Source organism: Artibeus jamaicensis, unplaced genomic scaffold (genome assembly GCF_021234435.1).
Source record: "Artibeus jamaicensis isolate MK-2021 breed Jamaican fruit bat unplaced genomic scaffold, CSHL_Jam_final contig_685, whole genome shotgun sequence".
Classification (NCBI taxonomy): domain Eukaryota; kingdom Metazoa; phylum Chordata; class Mammalia; order Chiroptera; family Phyllostomidae; genus Artibeus; species Artibeus jamaicensis.
The window spans coordinates 28519216-28540133 of NW_026521924.1; the positions used below are offsets into that span (position 1 = coordinate 28519216).

The 20918-nt window shown below is 53.1% G+C and overlaps 1 protein-coding gene and 1 long non-coding RNA gene across 4 annotated transcripts in view; one reads left to right on the forward strand and one right to left on the reverse strand.

Moving 5' to 3' along the window:
* Positions 1 to 17572, forward strand: LOC119065279 (uncharacterized). Of its 2 annotated transcripts, none has more exons than XR_008392638.1 (3): positions 1 to 1034; positions 10113 to 10357; positions 15854 to 17572. It is a non-coding gene; the product is annotated as an uncharacterized LOC119065279 (long non-coding RNA). The 2 variants fall into 2 exon arrangements; XR_005085567.2 differs by lacking the exon at positions 15854 to 17572 and adding an exon at positions 12213 to 12285.
* PEDS1 (plasmanylethanolamine desaturase 1) overlaps positions 5859 to 20918 on the reverse strand; it is a 22983-nt gene continuing 7923 nt past the window's right edge. The window contains exons 2-6 of one of the 2 annotated variants that reach the window (XM_037167219.2): positions 20512 to 20631; positions 12249 to 12340; positions 10892 to 11036; positions 9365 to 9517; positions 5859 to 7294 (exon numbers count right to left, since the gene is read on the reverse strand). In XM_037167219.2, the coding sequence (XP_037023114.1) occupies positions 7173 to 7294; positions 9365 to 9517; positions 10892 to 11036; positions 12249 to 12340; positions 20512 to 20631 (632 nt within the window). In that variant the 3' untranslated portion in view covers positions 5859 to 7172. Of the gene's footprint in view, positions 7295 to 9304; positions 9518 to 10891; positions 11037 to 12248; positions 12341 to 20511; positions 20632 to 20918 lie in introns of both variants that reach the window. The other variant, XM_037167212.2, reaches the window with a different exon arrangement.

The following is a 20918-nucleotide window of genomic DNA, read 5'->3' on the forward strand; positions in this document are numbered from 1 at the left end:
TCCGGTTTTATCGGATTGTTGGGCAAGTTAAAATGGTCAACAGAACTAAAGAATTTAGAAAAGGACTTGGCATAGAGTGAATGCTATATATTAGTTGCCATTATATTACTTAATCCATACTGCCCCTTGAAAAGTAGCTACTACCACTTCCATTTATCAGATGAAGAAGCTGAGGCTCTGAGGACTTACATGGCTTTCCCAGAGCCACATAACAAGGAAGGAGTAAAATCAGGCTTAGAATTCAGTTCTCTTAGTCCTGGGGCACCTGCCTCTGTGGTGAGGGAGCTGGAGCTTGGGAAGGTTTTCACTAAAACGTGGGCAGCTTTGCGTTTTTACCAAGTGCTGCCCTGAGGCCTCCGGGAGACCGAATTGGGCAGCTGCAAGACGGGAGGTGGGGAGTTGAGAGGTGTGTTGGGCAGCAATGATTGTCAGTCCGGTCACCATGTCCCTTCAAGCTCACAGTAGCCCAGTTTTGTTTAGGAGGCCAGAAGGTCCAGTGGCCAGGTGTGAGTCCAAGGCGGAACTGGGCCCTGCCATCTCCTTTTGCCATTGATTGATCCCGTGGTGTGCCTGTGACCTAGTCATTTCTGGCCAATGAGTTGGGGAGGGGACATTTTTGGAAAGTTTTCCTCCCCCGATAATAGCCTTTTCTTTTGTCCCCTTTCTTCCTATAATACAGTGATTTTCTCATGGCACACATAAACTAATTACTAAAATTCTGTGGTGCACCCCAATATATATATATTGCTTATATGACAAAAGAGAAAATAAGGTATAATTTTGATTCCTGTACACCAGACAGGAAAAGAGGTTAGTGCTCCTGACCAAATAGGTATTGCATGTTTTAAAAGTTCTTGTGGCACACCAGTGTGCCTCTTGCAACACACTGGTTGGAAATCTCTGCTGTAATGAGGTGGTTACGGTTAGAGCTGTCACAATCATGATGAAACCACGAGGCATGGCCCTAAGCCCCCAAATCCGACACACTGAAGGTGAGAGCGCAGAAAGGTGACAAGAGCAAGAGCCTGGAAGAGGTACGTGAGCTGAGACCCCGGGGCTGCCGACCTACAGGCTTCTTAAGACATTAGATAATAAGTGCCTCGTTGCTTAAGTTGGTCTTTTTTTAATTTATCGATTTTTAGAGAGAGAAACATTGATTTGTTGTTCCACTTATGTACGCACTTATTGGTTGATTCTTGTACGTGCCCTGACTGGCTATCCAACCCTTAACCTTGGCGTATCAGATGACACTCTGATGAACTGAGTTACCCAGTCAGGGCAGGTTGCTCTGAAAGGTCAGTTTTTGTCGTGTGTAGCCAAAAGTAAGCCTAACAGTTATAAGGAGCCGGCTCGTGCTCCAGTCAAGAGACCCGTGGATATAGACTGTTCCACAGCGTTCACTCCAAAACACTGTTCTCAGCGAGGTGGGAAAACTCGAGGGCAGTGTGGGAACCTCTGGGATATGCAAGGCACGAATAGTTTGAAAAAGCATATTCAAAATATTAAAAAAATGCAATATGCTTCGCAAAATGTACAGTATTATTTTTTAGAGCAATGCATACTTCTCAAACTCTAACGTGCACAGAAATCACCAGGAATCTTCTTAAAATGCCGATTCTGGTTCCATGAAACCAGACGGGGATCTTGAGATTCTCCATTTCTAACAAGCTCCCAGGGGCTGCCAATGCTGACCTGCAGACCACACTTTGAGCAGTAGCAGGGTTGTGGCCAACGTTATATAATCTAGTTTGTATTTCCAATTTAGGGTTAAGAAAACCCCCAGCCTCATGCTGCAGCTTTTATAACACAAACTACAGAAAGTAAAGCTGATGAACTGTTGGCAGGAGACACCTGGCATGGGCACCCAGGAGACAGAGGGTAGAACACCTGGAGAGGTGTCTGTGGTTGGTAGGGTGTGTGACACGTTTGCTAGTGGCATTTCATGGCACACACGTGGAGTTTGTTCCCCTGGTGTGTGTCTGAAGTATGACATTGAGATACTTTAATGTTTTGTGTGGTTGCTAAATATACAGCCAGAAAGGGATCGGAGTGGGTGGGCAGGGAGTCGTGCAGTTCATTCATTCGCTCTATTGCCGGGCATCTGGGCTGTTTCCATTGGCTTCCCCCCATACAGTTTATTTCTGTAATGTCAGAGTTTCTGTGTCAGCTGTTGCTTTTGTGTGAAGGAAAGAGGACTCAGAGACCAAGGATCTGGAGTGGGAGGAAAGCAAAAAAAAAAAAAAGGACGCGGTTCATAAATTTATAAAGAACCCTTGCAACTCATTAAGAAAAAAAGATAAACAACCCCAAAGAAAAATGATAATCATAGCAAATGGTTAAGGAGCATTTAGTATGCTCCAGAAGTGTTTAGCTTGTATTAATTTATTTAATCTTCACAACTACCCTATGAAGTAGGTACTGTTATCATCCCATCTTACAGAGCAGGAAACTGGGAAAGGTTAGGTAACTGGCCCAAAGTCACAAGCTTGTAAGTGGAGGAGCTGGGATTTGACCCCAAACTTTTAACCACTACTGTCCTGCCTTTCAAGAAAAATAGGAAGAGGACATGTACAGAATAAGGAAATTAGGTAAGATACCCTGTCTCATTTAGCATATTTCATTTCAGTGATTCTAAAGGGCCAATTTTTACATTCAAACATCCGTGAAATCAGGACGCATCTTTATAATCAATGATATCTTAGATTCAATGAAATACAGTAAGAGAAATGCAAATTAAAACCGGCTATCAGATTGGCAAAGAACAAAACACGCGATAACACACCGTGTTGGCAAGGGAGTGAGTGAACTGGCGCCTTTCACAGCTGCATGAGTTTAAATGGGCGCGGCCCCGGTGGAAGGCAGTGAATGAGGCCCGAGCTCTCAGTGTATGTGGCCTGAGTCTAACACACACCCTCAACCTGGCCGTTCCGCAGGGGGGACCCCTCAGGTCTGTGGGCTGTTATGGGCAAAGATGTCAGTTCTCTGATGCACATAGCGGCGGCAGTTCATGTTTCCCAAGACTAAAAACGACCCGACATCCAGCGAGGTGAGTTTAAAGAGGCAGGCTCATCCTGAGGTTGGAATGCTGCACAGAGTAAGGCAGCACTGATGTAACACTGCCTCCAAAACACTGAGAGAAAAGGCACAGTGCAGACCAGAACTGTGTGTCTCTAATAGTCTACCCGCTTTGAGAAAATGGGGGCAGACATGCCTCTCCACCTGTACAAGGGACTTGCAAGGGTCTTGTGGAAATGATGGCCTCTGGAGAACTGGGAGCTTTGGGGAGCAGGAGTGGGGAGCAATTTATTCTTCGCTCCAGACCAGGAGATGGTTATGTTTTTCTGTAAAGAGCCAGATTGTAAATATTGCAGGCTTTGCAGGCCGCTTGGTCTCTCAGCTGCTGTCCTGAACAAGCAATCGTCAGATCAAATGCAAGTGGATGGGTATAGCTGTGTGTCAGTACAAGGTTACAATCCAGACTAAAAATTGGAATTTTATGTATTAGGAAATCCTTTTTCCCCCAACTTAAAAAATTGCTCATGGACCAAAGGAAAACAGGTTGCCCAATTTGGCCTTCTAGCGGCAGTCAGCTGACCTCTCTGCTCTAGACCCTTTTGTATTGTTTGATTCTAATTCTTTACCTTATACATGCATTACTATTACAAAATAATGTTTAAGAGGGGAACCTGAAATTTTGGGTTTATCAAAAGTGGGGGTGGTTAAAGTTGGGGGCAGGTGCTCCGGCCAGACCCCTCTACGTGAGCAGCGAGGACGATGCAGGACATTCCCCTTGAACTAGAAATCCCTGTTTGTCCTGCGCTGCCACATGCTTCACTCCACCAGCAGGTGGCAGCACAATCCACCAAAAACCGGCCATCCCCGAACCAGCTGGGAAGTCTAAGGCCGAAGTCCGCCCACACGTACCTGTTTCGTTTGCCCAAGGTATGTTTAGAAATGCTGGTATGGAACCAGCATTTAAAAATCTGGATTTCCAGGTCCTTGTTAATCAGCTGATGTGAGTAGGAGCCGGCCTTTGGGCCTGATGTCTCCGGGCCATCAGTGTCGGCTGCTGTTTTTCATCCTGCTGTGTTGCTGTTTGCTCACAGAGGACAGGTCTCACTGGCCACCTCCCTCGTCCTGGCCCCTCCACTGAGGCTGCGGGCAGGTATTAGAGCACCATGGCTCTGGGCAGATCAAGGCTCAGATTCAAGCCCTGCCATCTACCTGTTTTGTGACCTTGGGCATGGTACATAACCTCTGTGCCTTAGTTTCCCCATTTGCAAACGGGGCTAAGTGTATTCCCTCTCAGAGCCGCAGGGACTGCCAGATGGGTCCCAGTGCAGAGAACTCTTCACAGTCTGCACATGGTAAGTGCTCAGGAGATAACCAGCTCTCCTGCCGCGTCCCCCCCCCCCCCCCCCCATAGGCACTTGTTTGCAACACCCCATCCCACAAATGGCTCTCACGCTCTCAGACCTGATGCACAGCACACCTCCTTCTGGTTTTGAAATTATTTCCCAGCCGCTGGGGATTCAGGAGCTGGGAGAAAGTGTGTGAGAAGCTTGGCTCTGCCTCACTTGCTGTGGGCAAGAAGCTTCAGCTCTCTGGAGTGAGGCTGGTGTTTTTTCTGGCTCAGGGGAACTAACACAGGTTGCTAGGACTTAGAAAACCTCTCCCTCTAGCAGGCCTGGGAATGGGAAACCGACCCCTGCAGCTCCAAGGCTGCCTATCCGGCCCCTCCAAAAAGTTTGGGTGTCTGCTCCTTCCACTGCAGACTTCTTTTGATAACACCTTGGTTTTTCTTTTGGGAACCACCCCTCTCTCTTCACATTCTGCAGTTTGGGAAGTGTGGATCCCGCCTCTGCAACTCCAGGTGGACTTGTTTCAGCCCTGGCCAATCACAACACTTCTCCACCAGTTCCCCCCTCCCCCCCGCAAAGTGATTGGTTCAGGGAAAGACACATGATCCAATCCAGGCCAATGAGAGGCTGTCCTAGGGCTTTTGCTGTAACTACTGGGAAAGCAAACTGTCCCACTGAGATTGCTGAGCTGGTCCAATGTCAACTCGGAGAAAAACTAGACCTAGTCAGAGACCAAGTTCTGGTGAGTCACGTAGGCTTCTGAGTCCTGCCAAACTTTAAGTCGAAACCACCTCTGAATTTTTCAGTTATATGAATTTACAGAATTATTTTTGCTTGTTAGAGTTTTCTATAACTTATGAGTTGATGAATTCTAATACCCCTTTGTGGTCCCTTCAGTCACAACTCTAGCAGTGGACAAACTTTAAGGAAAATGAAGTTATGGGTCACATTTTTTAAAAAGTGCTTCATCTGTGACTGCTTTTTGTCATTTCTCTGTCCTCAACAGGCTGCTTCTAATAATGTAGACACTCTCCAGCCCGGACTAGATACTGATTGTGACGCCTGTAGCGTTCACCACTGAATCCCAGTGCCTGGCACAAAGGAGGTGCCTTATGATGACTTGTTCAGTGAATAAATGAACAAGGCACTCATTTGTCCGAAATGTCCAGTATCTCCCACTCGCATCAGCCTGTGAGGTTCTGTATAATGAGTCTCCACTTTTCCAACCCCACCTTTCCCCCTTCCCCTTGCTCTCTTCACTCCAATCACACTGTCACTTAAAAACCCCAAGCTTGTTCCTGCCTCTGGTCCTTTACACTTGCTGTCCCTCAGGTGTCCTCTTTCCCCAGTTCTCACCCCAGCTGGCTCCATCTCCACCTCCAGGTCTCAGCTCTAACGTCACCTCCTCGGGCCCTCCCAGGCCACCCCGCCAAAGAGCCCCACTCCGCTTTTCCAGTGTGGTGCCACGCTGCTTGATTTTCTTTACAAATCAACATCTGAATGCCTGTATACATGTATTTATGTTTATTGTCCCTTCCCCCAGGGTCGTCTCCGCTGGGGTAAACCCTTGTTTGGTTTGCTCAGTGCTGTGCCCCAGGGTCCAGGTCAGAGCCTGGTACACACTAGTTGCCAATACACATTTGCTGAAGGAATTCACTAGTAGGGATCTGCCTTCATTACTCTATCACCGTGATCTCTTGCAAAAGGATCATTCCTTACCAAATCACGATCCCCTCCAAGTGTTTGGGGCAGGTATCACCATTCACTAACTGTCTCGGGTGACGAGGCCTCCATCCTGAGCCCAGGGTTGCCGGGGAAGCTGGGAACAGGCCAGGGTGGCACCTCACCCTTCAGACTCCTTCCCCCGCCTTCCCCAGCCAACCAGGAAACATGAGGCTGCCGAGGTTAAGTAGACTCTTGCTGCTTTGTTATAAATATATTATGTACATCCAAAACATGACATTAAAATATTACTCCGTGTTACAGAAAAGATATTAAGGCTTTCTATTATTTACATTAAACAAGCAAGCACCTTTAAAAAAAAAAACAAACCAAAATGAGAAAAGCCCCATTCTTCCTTCTCTGACATACCCCCGGCCAGAGAGAGCACTGTGTCCCATTACAAGTGATTTAAGACCCACTGCAGGGGCTGCGCCCTGTGAAGTCATCCTTCATTCACTTAGAAACATCCGCTCTGGCTGGGACCATGTCCCGACTGAACAGTCCAGACTTGGGTAGGGGATTCTGGCTTCTTCTGGCTGCCTGCCCTCAGACCCTCGCTGCACTGTGCCATCCGAGTGGACAGGCCAGGCCAGGGCTGTCCACCAAGGCCTCTGGGGTCCGTCTGCAGAGCTATGACAGGGCAATGCTCCAGGGACACTTAGGTGTGCCTGGGGGCTCCTGGACCACGGCAGGCAGACAAAGAGGGACAAATAAGACAACTCAGTCACCCCAACGCCAACCATGCTGAGGGGCTGCCCAGTGGGGCTGGGGGAGGCTGCAGTGTAGGGAGTGGGGGTGAGCTTCTCCTCTACCCAAGGGGCTCCTTTTTCTGCAGAGTCAGGCTTGGCAGACAGAGCAGCTCAGGTAGCTAGGGAGGGGCCAAAGAAAGAAAACGGGGGAAAAAGGAAATTAAAAATCAGTGGCTCAAGTATTCTGTGTCACAGAGGGTGGGCTGGGGGTGCCCAGGCCCAGCCCAGGAGGCATCCTCTCCACCTGGAGGGGCCAGCGCGAGGAAGGCTGGAATTTGGCAGATGGCTTCGGTCTGGGGAGGCTGGGGAAGGTTGGCAACAAGGCGGCGGGCTGGAGGAGTTACTTGATCTTCTGGGCCCATTTCATGTCGTCTGCCCGAGGCTTCTCACCCGTCAGGCCCTGGATGAGGTCCTCCAGACGTCGCCAGAAGCCCATCTTCTCCAGAGGGTAGTTGAGCCAGCCTGCAGTGGAAACAGGGTGCCAGGGGGTTGAATGGGAGAGCAGTAGTTGAGGGAAAGTAAGGAGAGAGCCGATCCTACCTGGGGCAGAAACTACAGGGAGGGGGCTGCAGAGGGGAGGGGACAAGGGGTGATCAAAGAATCTGGGAGGGAGGCCACCCACCAAGGGGCTCAGGGGCTGCTCACACAAGCCTTCATACCCTCACTCGTTCACTTTCTTACTGAGCATTTACTATGTGCTTGGTATGGTGGCTGTTTCTTATCACTTGGCTCAAATGCCACCTCTCCCAGGAAGCCTCCCTTGACCACCACTTAAACTGTACTCCATGTCTGTCACACCCCCATCTTGTATTTCTTTATAGCCTTTATGATAATGTAACCATTGTCATTAATTCAGCACTTTCCTGTGGTTTTTTTTATTGGTTTTTCTCGCCAGCCTCCAACTAGAATGTCAGCTCTGAACAGCAAAACCTCATGTTCTTTCACTGTTGATGCCCAAGTGCCTTGCATGGTGCCCAGCACATAGTAGGTGCTCAGTACACATTGCTCACAATCTTATTTCATATCTGTAGTAGTTTCCCATCCAAACCAGGCAGGTACTATCACCAGCCCCCTTTTCCACATGAGAAGACTGAGACCTGGAAGGCAGTTTCCCAGTTAGTAGGTGGCCAAACCCAGATGGGCCCCGGACGTGGCCGAGCAGTTAACTGAACTCCTACACTGCCTAAATTCTGGCCCCCACACCTGCCCTCAAAGACCATGACTTTAGGATATACAAAAAATATTTTTTGTGGCTCTCAGTTCTGCCTTCAGGAAAAAACAAAACGATCCCCCCAAACAAAACCCCAGTAGCTTATTGAGTACCTACTATGTGCTAAGCACTTTGACCCTGCCCTGTGCCATTCACACCCTAGCCCTGCGAAGGTGGAATGTGCAGGAAGTGGCTACAGCCCCATTTTTCGGACGAGAAATGTGAGACCTGGGGAGGCCGGAGTCTTCTACAGGCACACATGGAGGAGATCACACCTGAACCTGAGTTTGCCTGACTTGATAGCAGTTTATGTACTTAACCTTGAAAGACCCAGTTGGTCTTGGCAAACCTGTGCACCTGACCTCTCCGGCACTGGCCCAGTACCAATGGCATATATGCCTCCTTACTGTTCCTCAGTCAGACTCCAGGCATCTCTCTGCCTCAGGACATTGGTACTTGATGTTCCTTTTGCTTGGCCCCATCCTTCCCCACTTATCTGCAAGGTCCCTCCTACACTTACTCCAGCTTTCTGACCTCCGTGTATGAACAGTCACTCTCCGCCCTTCACCTGGGACTTTATCATCTTTCTTATCGCTCTGCCCCTCAAGCTCTGCACTCCAGCCGCACTGGCCTCCCTGCTGCCCTTCACACAAATGCACACGCCCCTGCCCCAAGGCCTCTGCACCCACTCACTGTTCCCGCCACCCGCAGTGCTCTTCGTTCAGATCCGAGGGACTTTCTCCCTCAGCTCAAATGTCACCTGCTCGGTGGGACCTTCCCTTGACCACCCTATTTAACAGGCGAAGCTCCCTATTTCCTTCTCCTACCCCCTGCTTTACTTTCCTCCATAGCAGTTAGCACTCTCAGATGTAGTGCCTACTCCTGGTCTGGAATACCCCCGTTAGAATGTAACTGCCCTGAAGGCAGGACTTTCACTGTTTTGTTCAGTGCTGTGTCCTATGTCGAGAGCAGTGCCTGACACATAGTAGGTGCTTCATAAATATTTCCTAGGTAGGTGGGTGGTTGGAATTATAACTCCACGAGGTAGAGAGGGTGGTTTCTGTCTTGTTTACAACTGTGTCCTTAACACCTAGAAGAGTGCCCGGCACATAGTAGGTCCTCAATCACTATGTTCTGAGAGAACGTTCCCACAGGGCAGGGACTGTGTGACCTCCCACTGTGACCTGTACCCTCCCGACCCGGAGGATAGAGTAACCCCGAGGGGTGGGGGTGGCCTGTTCCGTGCCGCCCTCCAGCCGCACCTGTGGTGATGCAGAAGTAGGTCTCGTGGGGAGAGACGTGGTGGATGCGGTGGTGCTTACGTGGCAGGATGACATGCCAGTCCTGCAGTAGGGTGACCCAGCGTGGCAGCCCAAAGTACGTGTGTGACCACTTGTGGATCTGGTTAGTGAAGGTGCAGAAGATGATCAGGCAGAAGAGGAAGCATTCCCAGGGGTACAGCTGCTCCAGGGCTTCTGCAGGGCAGGGAGAGGGCGGGTACCCATAGGGCCCACGTACTTGTCACATGGGGTGGGGACTGACCCCCTTGCCTGGCCTTCACCACCTGCCCGGGGTAGCTCCCACCCAAGTGCCAGCCTCCCACATGGCCTTGGACAGGCTCAGACCCCCCTGCTCAGTGGGCAGGTACTTCTGCTCAGAAAGCACAAGTACTAGTTAAGAACACGGGCTCTGGCATCGCAGGGCCGGGTTCAGATTCCTGCCCTGATGTTTCTTGGCTGTATAAGTCTGGGTCGGCAACAGCATCCTGACGTCTTAGCTTCCTCATCAATAAAATGGGGGTAAGTCTTTGTCTAGGTTCCCCAGAAGCACAGCCTGAGAAAAGGATTCGGGTGCATGTGGTTTATTGGGGGAGCGGGGGAGGGAGGGGAATCCTCTACTGGAAGAACAAGTGGGGGAATGAGGGAAGCAGGACAGGGGCAGCGCTAAGTAAAGATGGGGTCGGGGAGTCTGGCCTTAGCCCGATCCCGGCGGAGGCGGGGATGGGTCTCCAGAGTGTTAATGGCTCCAGAGTTGGTCCCACTCAGAAGTGAGGGGGCTGGTCTTTTGTAGGTGCTTCCTGTAACCGGCTTCGGGCTAATCTCCAGGGGAGAGATGGGACCTGGCCTAGCAGTTCTCGGAAGAGGCAGTGGGAAGGCACCACGCCGTGGCCAGGGGAGGACCCCACTTCTCAGGAAGCGGACGTGGGTGGGACACCACGGCTCCCACTACAGCACAGGCACCCATCACATCTACCCACCGGAGGTTGCTCTAAGGACCACCAAGGTGTCGAGTTGTCAGAACAAGACCGGGAAGAGGTAAGGCCTCATCCCCCCACCTGACCGACGGGGCGTAGAGAGGCGCAGTGACGTGCTTTGGGACACGCTTCCTCTCTAAAATAGGGAGGGCGGACAGCCAAACCCAGCACTGCCTGAGCTCTCCGCTGATGCTCTGTCCACTAAGCCGGCGCAGCAAAACCAGGAGCTTGCAGCGCCGGGCAGTTGACACAACTGAGTGAGGGGGCCGGGTGCAGGACAGCAGGGAGCGTGGGGACTGGCGGACTGGGGAGTGCGCGCCCCGTCTAGAGGCAGCAGCCGCGGCTCTGCTACAGCCCAGTGAAGAAGCCAAGTGCGAACAAGACCCCAGGGGAACCAGGTCGAATTGTTTAAGAGAAGCTAGAAACACAGAGCTTTATGTCACATATCCCAATTTTACATGAAGGTTGCTAAAAATATTTTCATAACCTTGTGAGGAGTGAAACACATACATAAGCCACAGGGGGCTCATGGGGGCCAGGAGGAGTGTTTGTCCCCGATGGCCCCCAGGGGCCCGCCACCAGCTGGCATGCTCACCGGGGCTCTGGGTGCGGAACGTGTAGGCCATGTTCAACAGTGGCAGCAGTGTCACCAGGCAGTTATCGCCGTTGGTCTCGATGAAGTCATGACGTGTAATGGCCGTCGGGTCAATGTGGTGCTCCCGGAAGGGCCGGATGAAAGCCTGGGTAGGAAGGGGGGGGTGGACATGAGAGAGGGCGCGTGGCTCTGGTCACCCGGCCCACGGTCGTCAGCCCCTCCCCACAACAGCCTGCACACACTTAACCCGAGCTCACCTCCTTGGCTTTGAGATGCTGGAACATTCCATCGTGCCACTGATACAGATCCCACCCAGCCCTCAGTGTCTAGGTCTAGCAGCTCTAGCAGAAGACGGGTCGAAATGACCTGGCGGGGACCTTGGGCTGGACCTGCCCCCCTTTGGGCCTCAGTCTCCCCACCTGGGCTGTGAGGAGTCTTGGAGACAATCTCTGCCCTTCTTTCCCATCCTAAGACTGCTGAGGAGGCCCTCACAGTGACAGGCAGGAGCCTTTGCTTCTTCCCAGCATCTAAGTCCTTCCTTCTGGTAATCTCCTCCCCCTCTTCTCTTTGTAGAATTATTCTGATCAGCCTAACCACCCCCCATTCCCTACTTAAGAGTGAGCATGTGACCCCAGCTTGGCCAATCAGAACATTTCTTCCCTCTGGCTACAGTGACTGGCTGAGGGATGGGCATGTGACCCACACTGGGCCAATGGGAGTGAGCCATAGGATTTTGGCTATAACTCTGGGAAAGGAAGTGCTCCTCCCCCTGGGGGTGGCTGCTGAGACAGGAGAATGAAATTCTAGGAAGTTGGAAGCACAGCTACCTTACCAGGGGGAAAACCTACATGAGAATGAAGCCAAGGGAGAGGAAGGCAGAGACGGACGCTGAGAGAGACCGAGAGGAACATGGGTGGTCTGTCTGTCCTGCAGGACGCAGCCATGCCTTTTCAGGCTCTACTCCTGAAATTTTCAGTACACGAATCAGGACCTTTGCTTGGTTAAGCCAGTTTGTATTGGACTTTCTATAACTTACGACCAAAAAGGTCTGACTGGTACAAGATCAGGTTGTACCAGTGAGCCATAGCAGGGCAAGTGAAAACAACCAAGTGAGCCATAGCAAGGCAGGCAAAGGAGAACAAGAAGTGGCCCTAAAGTCAAAGGGTTCTGGTGAGGGGCCACCAGAGCTCTCCAGAAAATCCCAGGGGAGTCCTGTTCTAGTCCTGGAGGAGGGGCACGCTGGGCAGGCCGGAGGGGTGGTTCCCACCTTTCAGATGGGGAAACGGGGGTTCAGGCATCAGAGAGCCCCACCTCCTTCCAGAGGACACTGACTGGGTGGGGTCAAGAGACAACGCACCTTCCCCACGATGGGCAGCTCCACGGAACCCCACGTGTCGGCTCCCCAGTGCACCAGGCCAGACAAGAAGTCAGCAAGTAGAGCCCCTGCAACTGTGCACAAGAACAGGGTGAGTGGTAGGCGGGGGGGCGGACACACACGAGGAGCATCTCCCCACCTGCCCACCCCAAACCAGGGAGTCACGCATTCACTCAGTGGCTTGCTTGCTCATTCACTCGTTTGTCAGGGGCAAGGCTGTCCCTTCTCTACTTGGGATGCTTTCTTTTCTGTGAATGGAACCCCAGGCATAATACTCCTGGCCTCGATCTGGATCTGTCCCTTTACTTGCTCTGCCCCAGGGGAGATGCAGGGACTGAAGAGAATAAACTGGGCATGCTCAGATCAGCTCAACATGTCCCTATTAAGAACTGACTATCCCCTGCTCTGACCCCCAAAAGTCCTTTGTAGAGAAGCCCACTCTGCTGTAACGTTGCCAGTGACAAGGTGGAATTGTCCTTCTGGGGTTTGGTGTCAAGAAAGTACCTTAGCTGCAGATAGACACCATGCTCCCCAATCCTACCAAGCTTTGGTCAATTATAAATGTGATTATTTGGCATCTAGTAGTCTTTTCCTTGTCTTTGTTCCCATCTGGTTCAGAACTAGAGTGGGGGGTCCCTTTAGAGACCCCAACACCATTTGCTCGAGGGTTCAGTATGACACAGAGGTTAAGAGCTGTTAGATCTGGACTTAAATTCCAGCTGTCGTTCAGTAGCTGTGTGATGCTGGGTATGTTACTTAACCTCTCTGTGCCCAAGATTCCTCTAGGTAGATGGGAATGATGATGATTAGAAAATACAGCAGCTACCACTTACTGAGCACTTTTAGTGTCAGACGCAAGTGCTTTACATGCTTGAGTTCAATAAGTTCTCATAACCAGTTAGAAGTTGGTGCCCTTTTCATTCTCACTTTACAGAGAAGGACACAGGTTCGGAGAACAGAAGTAACTAGACCGAGGTGGCACAGATGGCATGCAGACCTGCCTTGGGGTCCAAATTTAACACAGCGGGAGGCACCATCCCCTTGCACACGTGGGGAAACTGAGACGGAGAGGCTACCACTTTCCAAAGTAACAGCCCCGTGCCTTCCCCCATCACAGCGAGCGCCCTCTCGCCGCACCTCAGCCTTCTGGGTGCGTCCCCTTGCATGTCTCCGGGTCTTCCCATTTGCTTTTCCCTCTGCCTGGAACATTCTAGCCCAAGATGTAACACAGGCTCACTCCTTTGCTTCCTTCAGGTCTCTACTCAAAGGCACACCTGGTCTAAAACTGGATGCACTGTTACCTTCCAGCATTTCCCATCTCCTGTCACCTTAAACTTCAGGGGCTTGGTAAATACTCATTGAACCAGTCGATGTAAACAGTCCAGTGCTTGGCGCACAGTGAGTCCTTAATACTCATTATAATCATAACTCATCATTTAGTCTGTGGTTCGGAGCCTGGGCCATGCGCCATACTCTGGAGCCAGACACGCACCAGACGCCAAACTCCCCGTCTCCAGGGCAGAGACATGAGGCAGGAAAAGCTATAAAACGTGGCAGGGGACGAATGCAGATTTCAGGGACAGTAAGTGTAGCCCACTGGGTCATGGGACTTCAGGCAAGCTCTTTCCCTCCCCCTCCCCAGACTCAGTTTCTCTGTGTGAACTTGTTCAAGTTCACACAGCTGGTCAGCCCAGCCAGGCCATTTAAAGGTTCCCTGAGTTGTGCTAAGGTCCTCAGCCCCTCGGTGACTGAGGCACCAGGGCTGACCAGGGCACTGGGGCACTGTGAAGGCTGCAGAAAAGTCCCCAGGGGCCTCCCTGGAGAATGGGGTCATGAGTGAGGGGGCCAGAGAGGACATGCAGGTCACCGTGGTCAGGCAGTTCTGATACTCGAGCCCAAGTTGAGGGGCAGCCAAGAATAAAGACCTCCGGGAGGCCCTGGAGCCTCCACCCAGTGGATACCAAACAGGGAACAGATGGCGGGGGCAGGGGAGATGCACTCTGTGCAGGCACCTGCAAGGACAGGTGGGCAGGTGAGGACAAGCACCACCTCCTGGAATGCGGAAGCCGAAGGATAAGCCCTAGGTGACACTGCCCAAGGAGGGCCCTCTGGGCCTGTGTACCCAGGGCCCCACCCAGGGCTGGGCAGCCCTTCTCCCCAGTGACACGCTGGGAGGGTGGACTCAGGTAAGAGAGTGCGGGAGGCCAGGCAGCGGGAGCCAGGGCTCTTGCACTTGCTGTTCCCCCAGCTGGCTCCCCACCCCTCCTAAGGTTCTCTGAGTGGCTGGCCCCTCCTCAGCCTTCCAGTTCAGGGCCAACATCACCCAACCCCCTGGTGAAAGCCAGCCTCTCCCCTCAGTCAGGTGCTCCTGGTCACATCTTTGTGCTTAATTTCTCTCATGGCACTTGTCACCGCCTGAGATGGTGCCATTTCTCACCCCCACTTCTTGGGTGAGGAAAGGGGCTGAGAAGTTGACCCCCCCCGCCCCCGCACTGTTCTGTGGAGTAAAAGTGGCAGCGTAGGATGGGCAAAGGCAGGTCTACCTGCCCCTAACACCAGACCCTTTCATGCCCTTAAACTGGGCCTCGGTCCAGGGGCAGAGCTCCTATGACAGAGTACGGGGTGCTCTATACACTCGTACCTTGTGTCTACCGGGAGGGGTAAGAGGAGAGGCACCAAGAGTTACGGTGACTCTAGATCAAGATCGGGGCCTCCTCTCTTGCTACCACATGGCTCTGTGACCCTCTGGGCCTCAGCATCTTCACTTGCAGAGAAGTCGGTATGGAGTCTCCAGAACCCCTCAGCTGACCCATCACCAAGGCCCCGCCCCAGCCGCTCCGGCAATGCCTCTAAATGCTGCCTGCACACAAAGGCGGCCTCCCAGGGGGTGGGTGACCTGGTGCCTCTTAACGTTCCTCTCAACCGCTGACCTGCTTCTTATCCTAGATTGGCTTTGCCTATTCTAGAACGGCACATAAATGGACTCATGTAGTATGTGCTCTTTGGGTGTAGCTTCTTTCATTGGCATAATGCCTCTGGAGTCATCCGCGTAGCTGATGTAGCAGCAGCTTCATCGTGTTTATTGCTGAGCTGTATTCCGAAGTCTGGATGTACCACGGCGGGTTCCTCCGTTTTGCTGTTGGGCTCTGGGTTGTTTCCGGGTGAGGCTGTTCCGGCTCACCTTCCCTGAAAGCGCTCGTGTACTGGCCTGCGTGCAGACAGATGCCCTCGTTTCCTCTGTGTGAAGATGTCAGCTTTTTCTTTAGTCTTTTCTTAAAGATTTTATTTACTTATTTTTAGAGAGAGGGAACGGGAGAATGAAAGAGAGGGAGAGAAACACTGATGTGTGACAGACGTGCGGACTGGCTGCCTCTCACCGCCCCCGCCTGGGGACCTGGCCTGCAACCCCAGGCGCGTGCCCTGACTGGGAATGGAACAGGTGATTTCTGGGTTCGCAGGCCGGCGCTCAGTCCACCGAGCCACACCTGCCGGGGCTGGTTAGTTTTCCCCTGGACGTTTATCGGGCACTTCAGGTACCAGGCCCTGTGTCAGCACCTTAAAGGTTTGATCTCTTTTAATCCCTGCAGTGCACTGAGGCCAGTCCTAAGCCGGTTACACATCTTATCTCCATAACCGCCCTGAGCAGTTAATCCTTACAGATGACAAACAGCAACAGAAACAACGCAGCCGGTCCCCGACCTACAACGGTTCAACCTATGACTTTTCAATGGCGCGAAAGCGGGGCACATAGTAAACTGCGTGCGGTGTTTCGCAGTGTGTTACAAAATAAGCTCTGTGCGTGGGTGTTGCCCAACTGTGGGCTGGTGGATCTGTTCGGAGCTTGTTGCAGGACGGCTAGGCTACGCTATGGTGCGTGTTCAGTAGGTTAGGCGTATTAAGTGCATTTTTGGCTTCCAATATTTTACCAGGATGAAACCCCATCCTAAATCAAGGAGCATCTATATTAGAAGAAACGACGTTTGTGGTATTGGTTAACGCTGGAGCACTTCCTGCCTGCCTGATCCTATGCAGAAGGCGTTCAAAAGTGCACCACTGGGGGTCACAGCTCCCCACACCTTACCTGTGGGCTGTGCGCTCAGTGCCTTCCAGAGAGTGCAGGATGGAAGGGGGCAGGGGTCACGTTGCAGTGGAGAAAGCTGGCGAACACTACTTGGGCCAGGGGCTCACACCGACAGTACGCGCCCTTGCTAGGATGCGACGAAAATGACCCTCCCCCTCTCAGCTCTTCCTCTGCAAAGCGTGTACCCCAGTCTGAGGAGAGCGCTGCACTCCACCACAGGGGCACGCAGTGACAGGTCCGTCCTCCTCAGAACTGCCGAGGGCACCAAAACAGGGAAAACGCGAGCAACTCTCCCAGCCAGGAGGAGCCGACAGGGGCATGACAACCAAACGTGATGGGGAGGGAGTCCCGAGTGGGATCCTGGAACGGGGAGAGGACATCGGGTGACACCAGGGCACACACCACGGACTTCGGTTCGTAATAATGCATCCACACCGGGGCACTAATTATAGCCGACGTGCGATGCCGAGGCAGGACCTAAGATGCTAATAACAGGAGAGGCTGGGGGCAGGGGCGCACGGGAACTGTCTGTGCTATCTGCTCGTTTTCTGTAAATCTAACTGTTCCAAAAATAAGGTCTGGAAAACTCTGTATTACCTCACTTCATGTCTACTGGGATGGGCCCACCACATCCTGGAGGAGGAGGAAATGAGTCGCAGGGGGTAAGGACTGGCCAGGGCCACACAGCCGCTGGACGGTCCGGGCTCCGGGCACGTGGCCAGAGACCATCGTGAAGTGTTCGGGATGACACCGAGCCTTCATGTCTGGGAAATGTGTATTTTAATAGTACTCACTTCACCTGACCAAAATCAAGTTAATAAGGTGGGCTAGTACGGGCAAAGTGCTTAGCATGGTCCCCGGGACACAGTGAGTGCTCCCCAAACGTAACCGTAGCAAGCAGTTTCAATGCTACTCTTCCGAGAGCCTCCCTTGGTCTTGTCACCTGTTGGAGGACCAGCACCTGGCCCTTTCAGCTGCCCAGCAGGGAGAGGTGTCCCCTTGGACAGAGGTCAGGAACTACTTTGGGAGAGAATGAGCCCCTCCCCTCCTTCAGGGAGGAAAGGGCTCTGGGACCCCCAGGCCCCAGGCTGTTTTCAGACAGCAGGCCTGCTGCCTGAGGTTGTTTTAACAGGGACAGTGGTGGCAGAGGCGGGCACACAGAAGCTTCTTTGTCCCAGCCAGTGGTGGTGGCGGCTGGCGGCTGGCTCACCCTGGGGACTGCTTCGGCCGGACTGCCTCCAGGTCTGCAGGACACTGGGGCAGGGCAGGGAATGGGGGATGACTCACTCCAGGCCGCCCTGACTCACGGGTGGACCCTGAAACAACCCCAGGCCTCTTGGGTGGGGGACCCCCCTTCTTCACAGGTCACCCAGTGGGGACTTCATCCCTGCCCAACTCTTGGCCTGGGGTGGACACTGAGACAGAGTGGACACTGCTAAGGGCTGGTCCACAGGGTACTGGGCCGAACCCTGGCTTTCTGCCCAGACCACACAGAGGCATCCCACCCGACTAGTCACCAAAACTCTCTTTCAAGGACCAACTCACAAGCCCCACACCACTTTTGGAATAAAAACCCTGGCCCCCCCTCTATTCCCTGAAGCACTGGGCACACACCAGCCTCAGGGCCTTTGCACCTGCTGTTGCCTGGACTACCCCTCTCAGAAACGTCTGCCAGGCACCCTCCCCCACCTCCACACAACTGTCACTTGTACAGAGAAAGCTCCCCTGACCTCTCCCATCTTCCCTGCCTACGCCCTTGCCTTGATCACGTGGCACTGTGCCACCTGTCTGCATTTCTCAAACGTGCACCTTTTCACGCTTTTGCCTCCCAATTTCAGAGGCCTTGCAGCAAAAGCGCTGGGACCTCTGGGGAGATAATGCTGGCGGGTGGTGGGGTGGGTGCACAGGCTGGCACTGTGCCCTTGCCTCCCGAGTGTTAACACACAAATCAGCGCAGCTACTTAGACTGATTAGGGACTGTGTCAACACTGCTATCAGGGGACTGTCTGCTCTTATCAGCCTGGAGGCAAAGGTATGAGACTGGGAAACTGGCCTCAGATGCGCTGGCCTGTCAGAGGTCTCCTGAGCCCAGGGTTGGAAGCTGCCTGGTCTCAGCCACAGAAGACTGGTGACTGCCTGGGATGTTCGCTGTCCTGGTTCACACCACGCATACCTAGGCCCAGAGGCTGCTGATCCTCTGCCCCAGCTGGGCCTGCTGCCAGCTGTTTCCTCCCAACAATAACTTTGAGAGCTGGGCATGTCTGAAAGGAAACTCGACCTCGGGCTCTGCTGCTGCCTGGGCGGGGGGACTGGGTGGGGTGGGCCAAGGGGCAAGTCGCCTGGCCACTCAGAGGACAGTGATCAGAACCTTCTCACTAGGCTGCCATCAAGAGTTACAAGTGCCCAGCCTGGGGCCCGGCACACAGTAGGTGCTCAGGAAATATCCACTGACCACCAAGGCAGACGGCCCTGGTCCTGGTGAGTGGCATGCTGGACAGTGACCCCTCGCTACCTCTCTCCGGTCACTGGTCCTCTCAGCAGTTATGCACATCTGCATCCTGCCCTCGAACTAGCCCTAGGAGGCAGGCACTGTGAGTGGTTTCACTTGAAAGATGAGGAAAATGAGGCTCAGAGATGCAATGACACTTTCCCAAGGCCACACAGCTGAGATGGTAAAGCCGGGACTGAACCCAGGTCTGCAGGGGCCTAGGTGTGTGTTGTGTGAACCACCCCAGATGAGGCTGTGGGCTCACGCTGCCTGCATCACTGCCATTGAACGAGAGGCTGGCAGTGCAGGCCCCTCTCCCCGCTGGGCAGAGGGGGTGCGTCTGGCTCCTACAGGCGGGGCCCAGGCTCCCCAGCACTGCATGGGCTCATCCCCCTCCCCTCCAGCTGGCCGTGCGCTGGCTGGCCACCTAGCACATGCCCACCCCCACCCCAGACCCAGACGGCTTATTTAGCTGGCCTGAGCACCACTGGCTTAAGCATCCAGAATGATTTTAATGAGAGTGTGGGAGTGGAGACAGTGAATTAAGAAGTATGTTGTACTTCTGGCTTGAGATGTGACTCTGAGCCAGGCCCTTCTCCAAGCCTTAGTGTCCTCATCTGAAAAATAATGAGGTAACTGTGGCATCTGCCTCCCAGGCTGTGGATCGGTGAACTGACCGGGGAAACCACTCAGAAGGCACCAATAAGTGTATTCCTTCATTCATTCATTCGAAGAATATTTATCACGCACCTACTGTGCGTCAGGCCTTGTGCTTAGAGCTGGGGACGTAGCAGTGAACAGGCAAAAATCTCTAGTCTTAGGAAGCTGACTTTTGATAGAGGAAACATATAATAAACACAAAGAATACACTGTATAAAAATAGGGTGGGGGGATAGTGTATGACAGGGCTGCCATTTTTTAGGAATAATTGGGGACAGGGCAGCTCCCAGGGGAGGTGACCTCTGAGCAGAGAACTCTGTGAGGTAGCGAGCTACGCAGGTACCTACAGGAAGTGTTCCTGGCACAGGGGAAAGCACGTGCAAAGGCCCTGGGTTAGGAGTGGGTCCAGCACAGGCAGAGTGAGGAGGCCAGTGGGGCAGGAGCTGGGTGAGCCAGAGAAGAGCGGAGGGAGATGAGGTCCCAGGCGGGGTGGGGGCGGGGCTGGGCTGAGGAGTTGGTTCATTCTAAGTGCACAGCGGGGATGGGGGGAGTGGCATGACCTGACTGAGGTTCTAACAGGATCCCTCTGGCTGTGTGTGGAGAATGGAGGCGAAGGTGGAAGTGGGGAGACCAGGGAGGAGGCTCCTCCGAGAGTCCATCGGGGAGGGGATGGCGGCTGGATCAGGGTGGGGCAGTGGAGGGAAAGAGCAAGGGCTGGATTCTGGATGCAGTTTGAAAGTGGAGCCGAGAACGTCGGCTGATGCTTTGCATGTGGAACTTGGAAGAGAGCAGCTGAGGATGACACCCAGGTTTTTGGTCCAAGGGACAGGAAGGACACGAATGCCACTGACTGAGAGGCGGTGTTCCCACAACACACACCGCACTGGTGCACACACGAGCACGCACATCCACACACGTATACATGCATACAAGTTGCCACCAGAGGGGCACAGACTCTAGGTGTGTCCCCGGCCCCCGTGGAAACAGAGGCAGGGGGCAGGGCCATGGGCACTCACCGACACCCAGCATTACGAGGGGCGTGTGCTCCCAGCGGGCCAGCAGCAGGAGGTGGACCAAGTTGTAGGCCACGAGGCTGAAGCACAGCACCACGCAGCACCACTCCTGGAAGCGTTTGCCTGCGGGGAAGGAGGGGAGAGGTCAGCGTGCAGGGCAGCTTCTAACTCTCAGATGCAGCCAGAAATCAGGGCGTGGGAGTGAAACCTTCTCTTTAAATGCTGCCACATATTTTTAACAGGCACATGAGCCTGGACAAGCTGAGACTCAGCGCAACTTTGTTTGAGGTGTCAAACCACTGAAATAAATTGTGTCCATGGCCTGGGGGACCAGCCAAATGAATGTGGTCCCCGGTATCTCTGGAGCTAGCAAAAAGCCAGGGTGTGCACATTAGGATATCCAGGACATA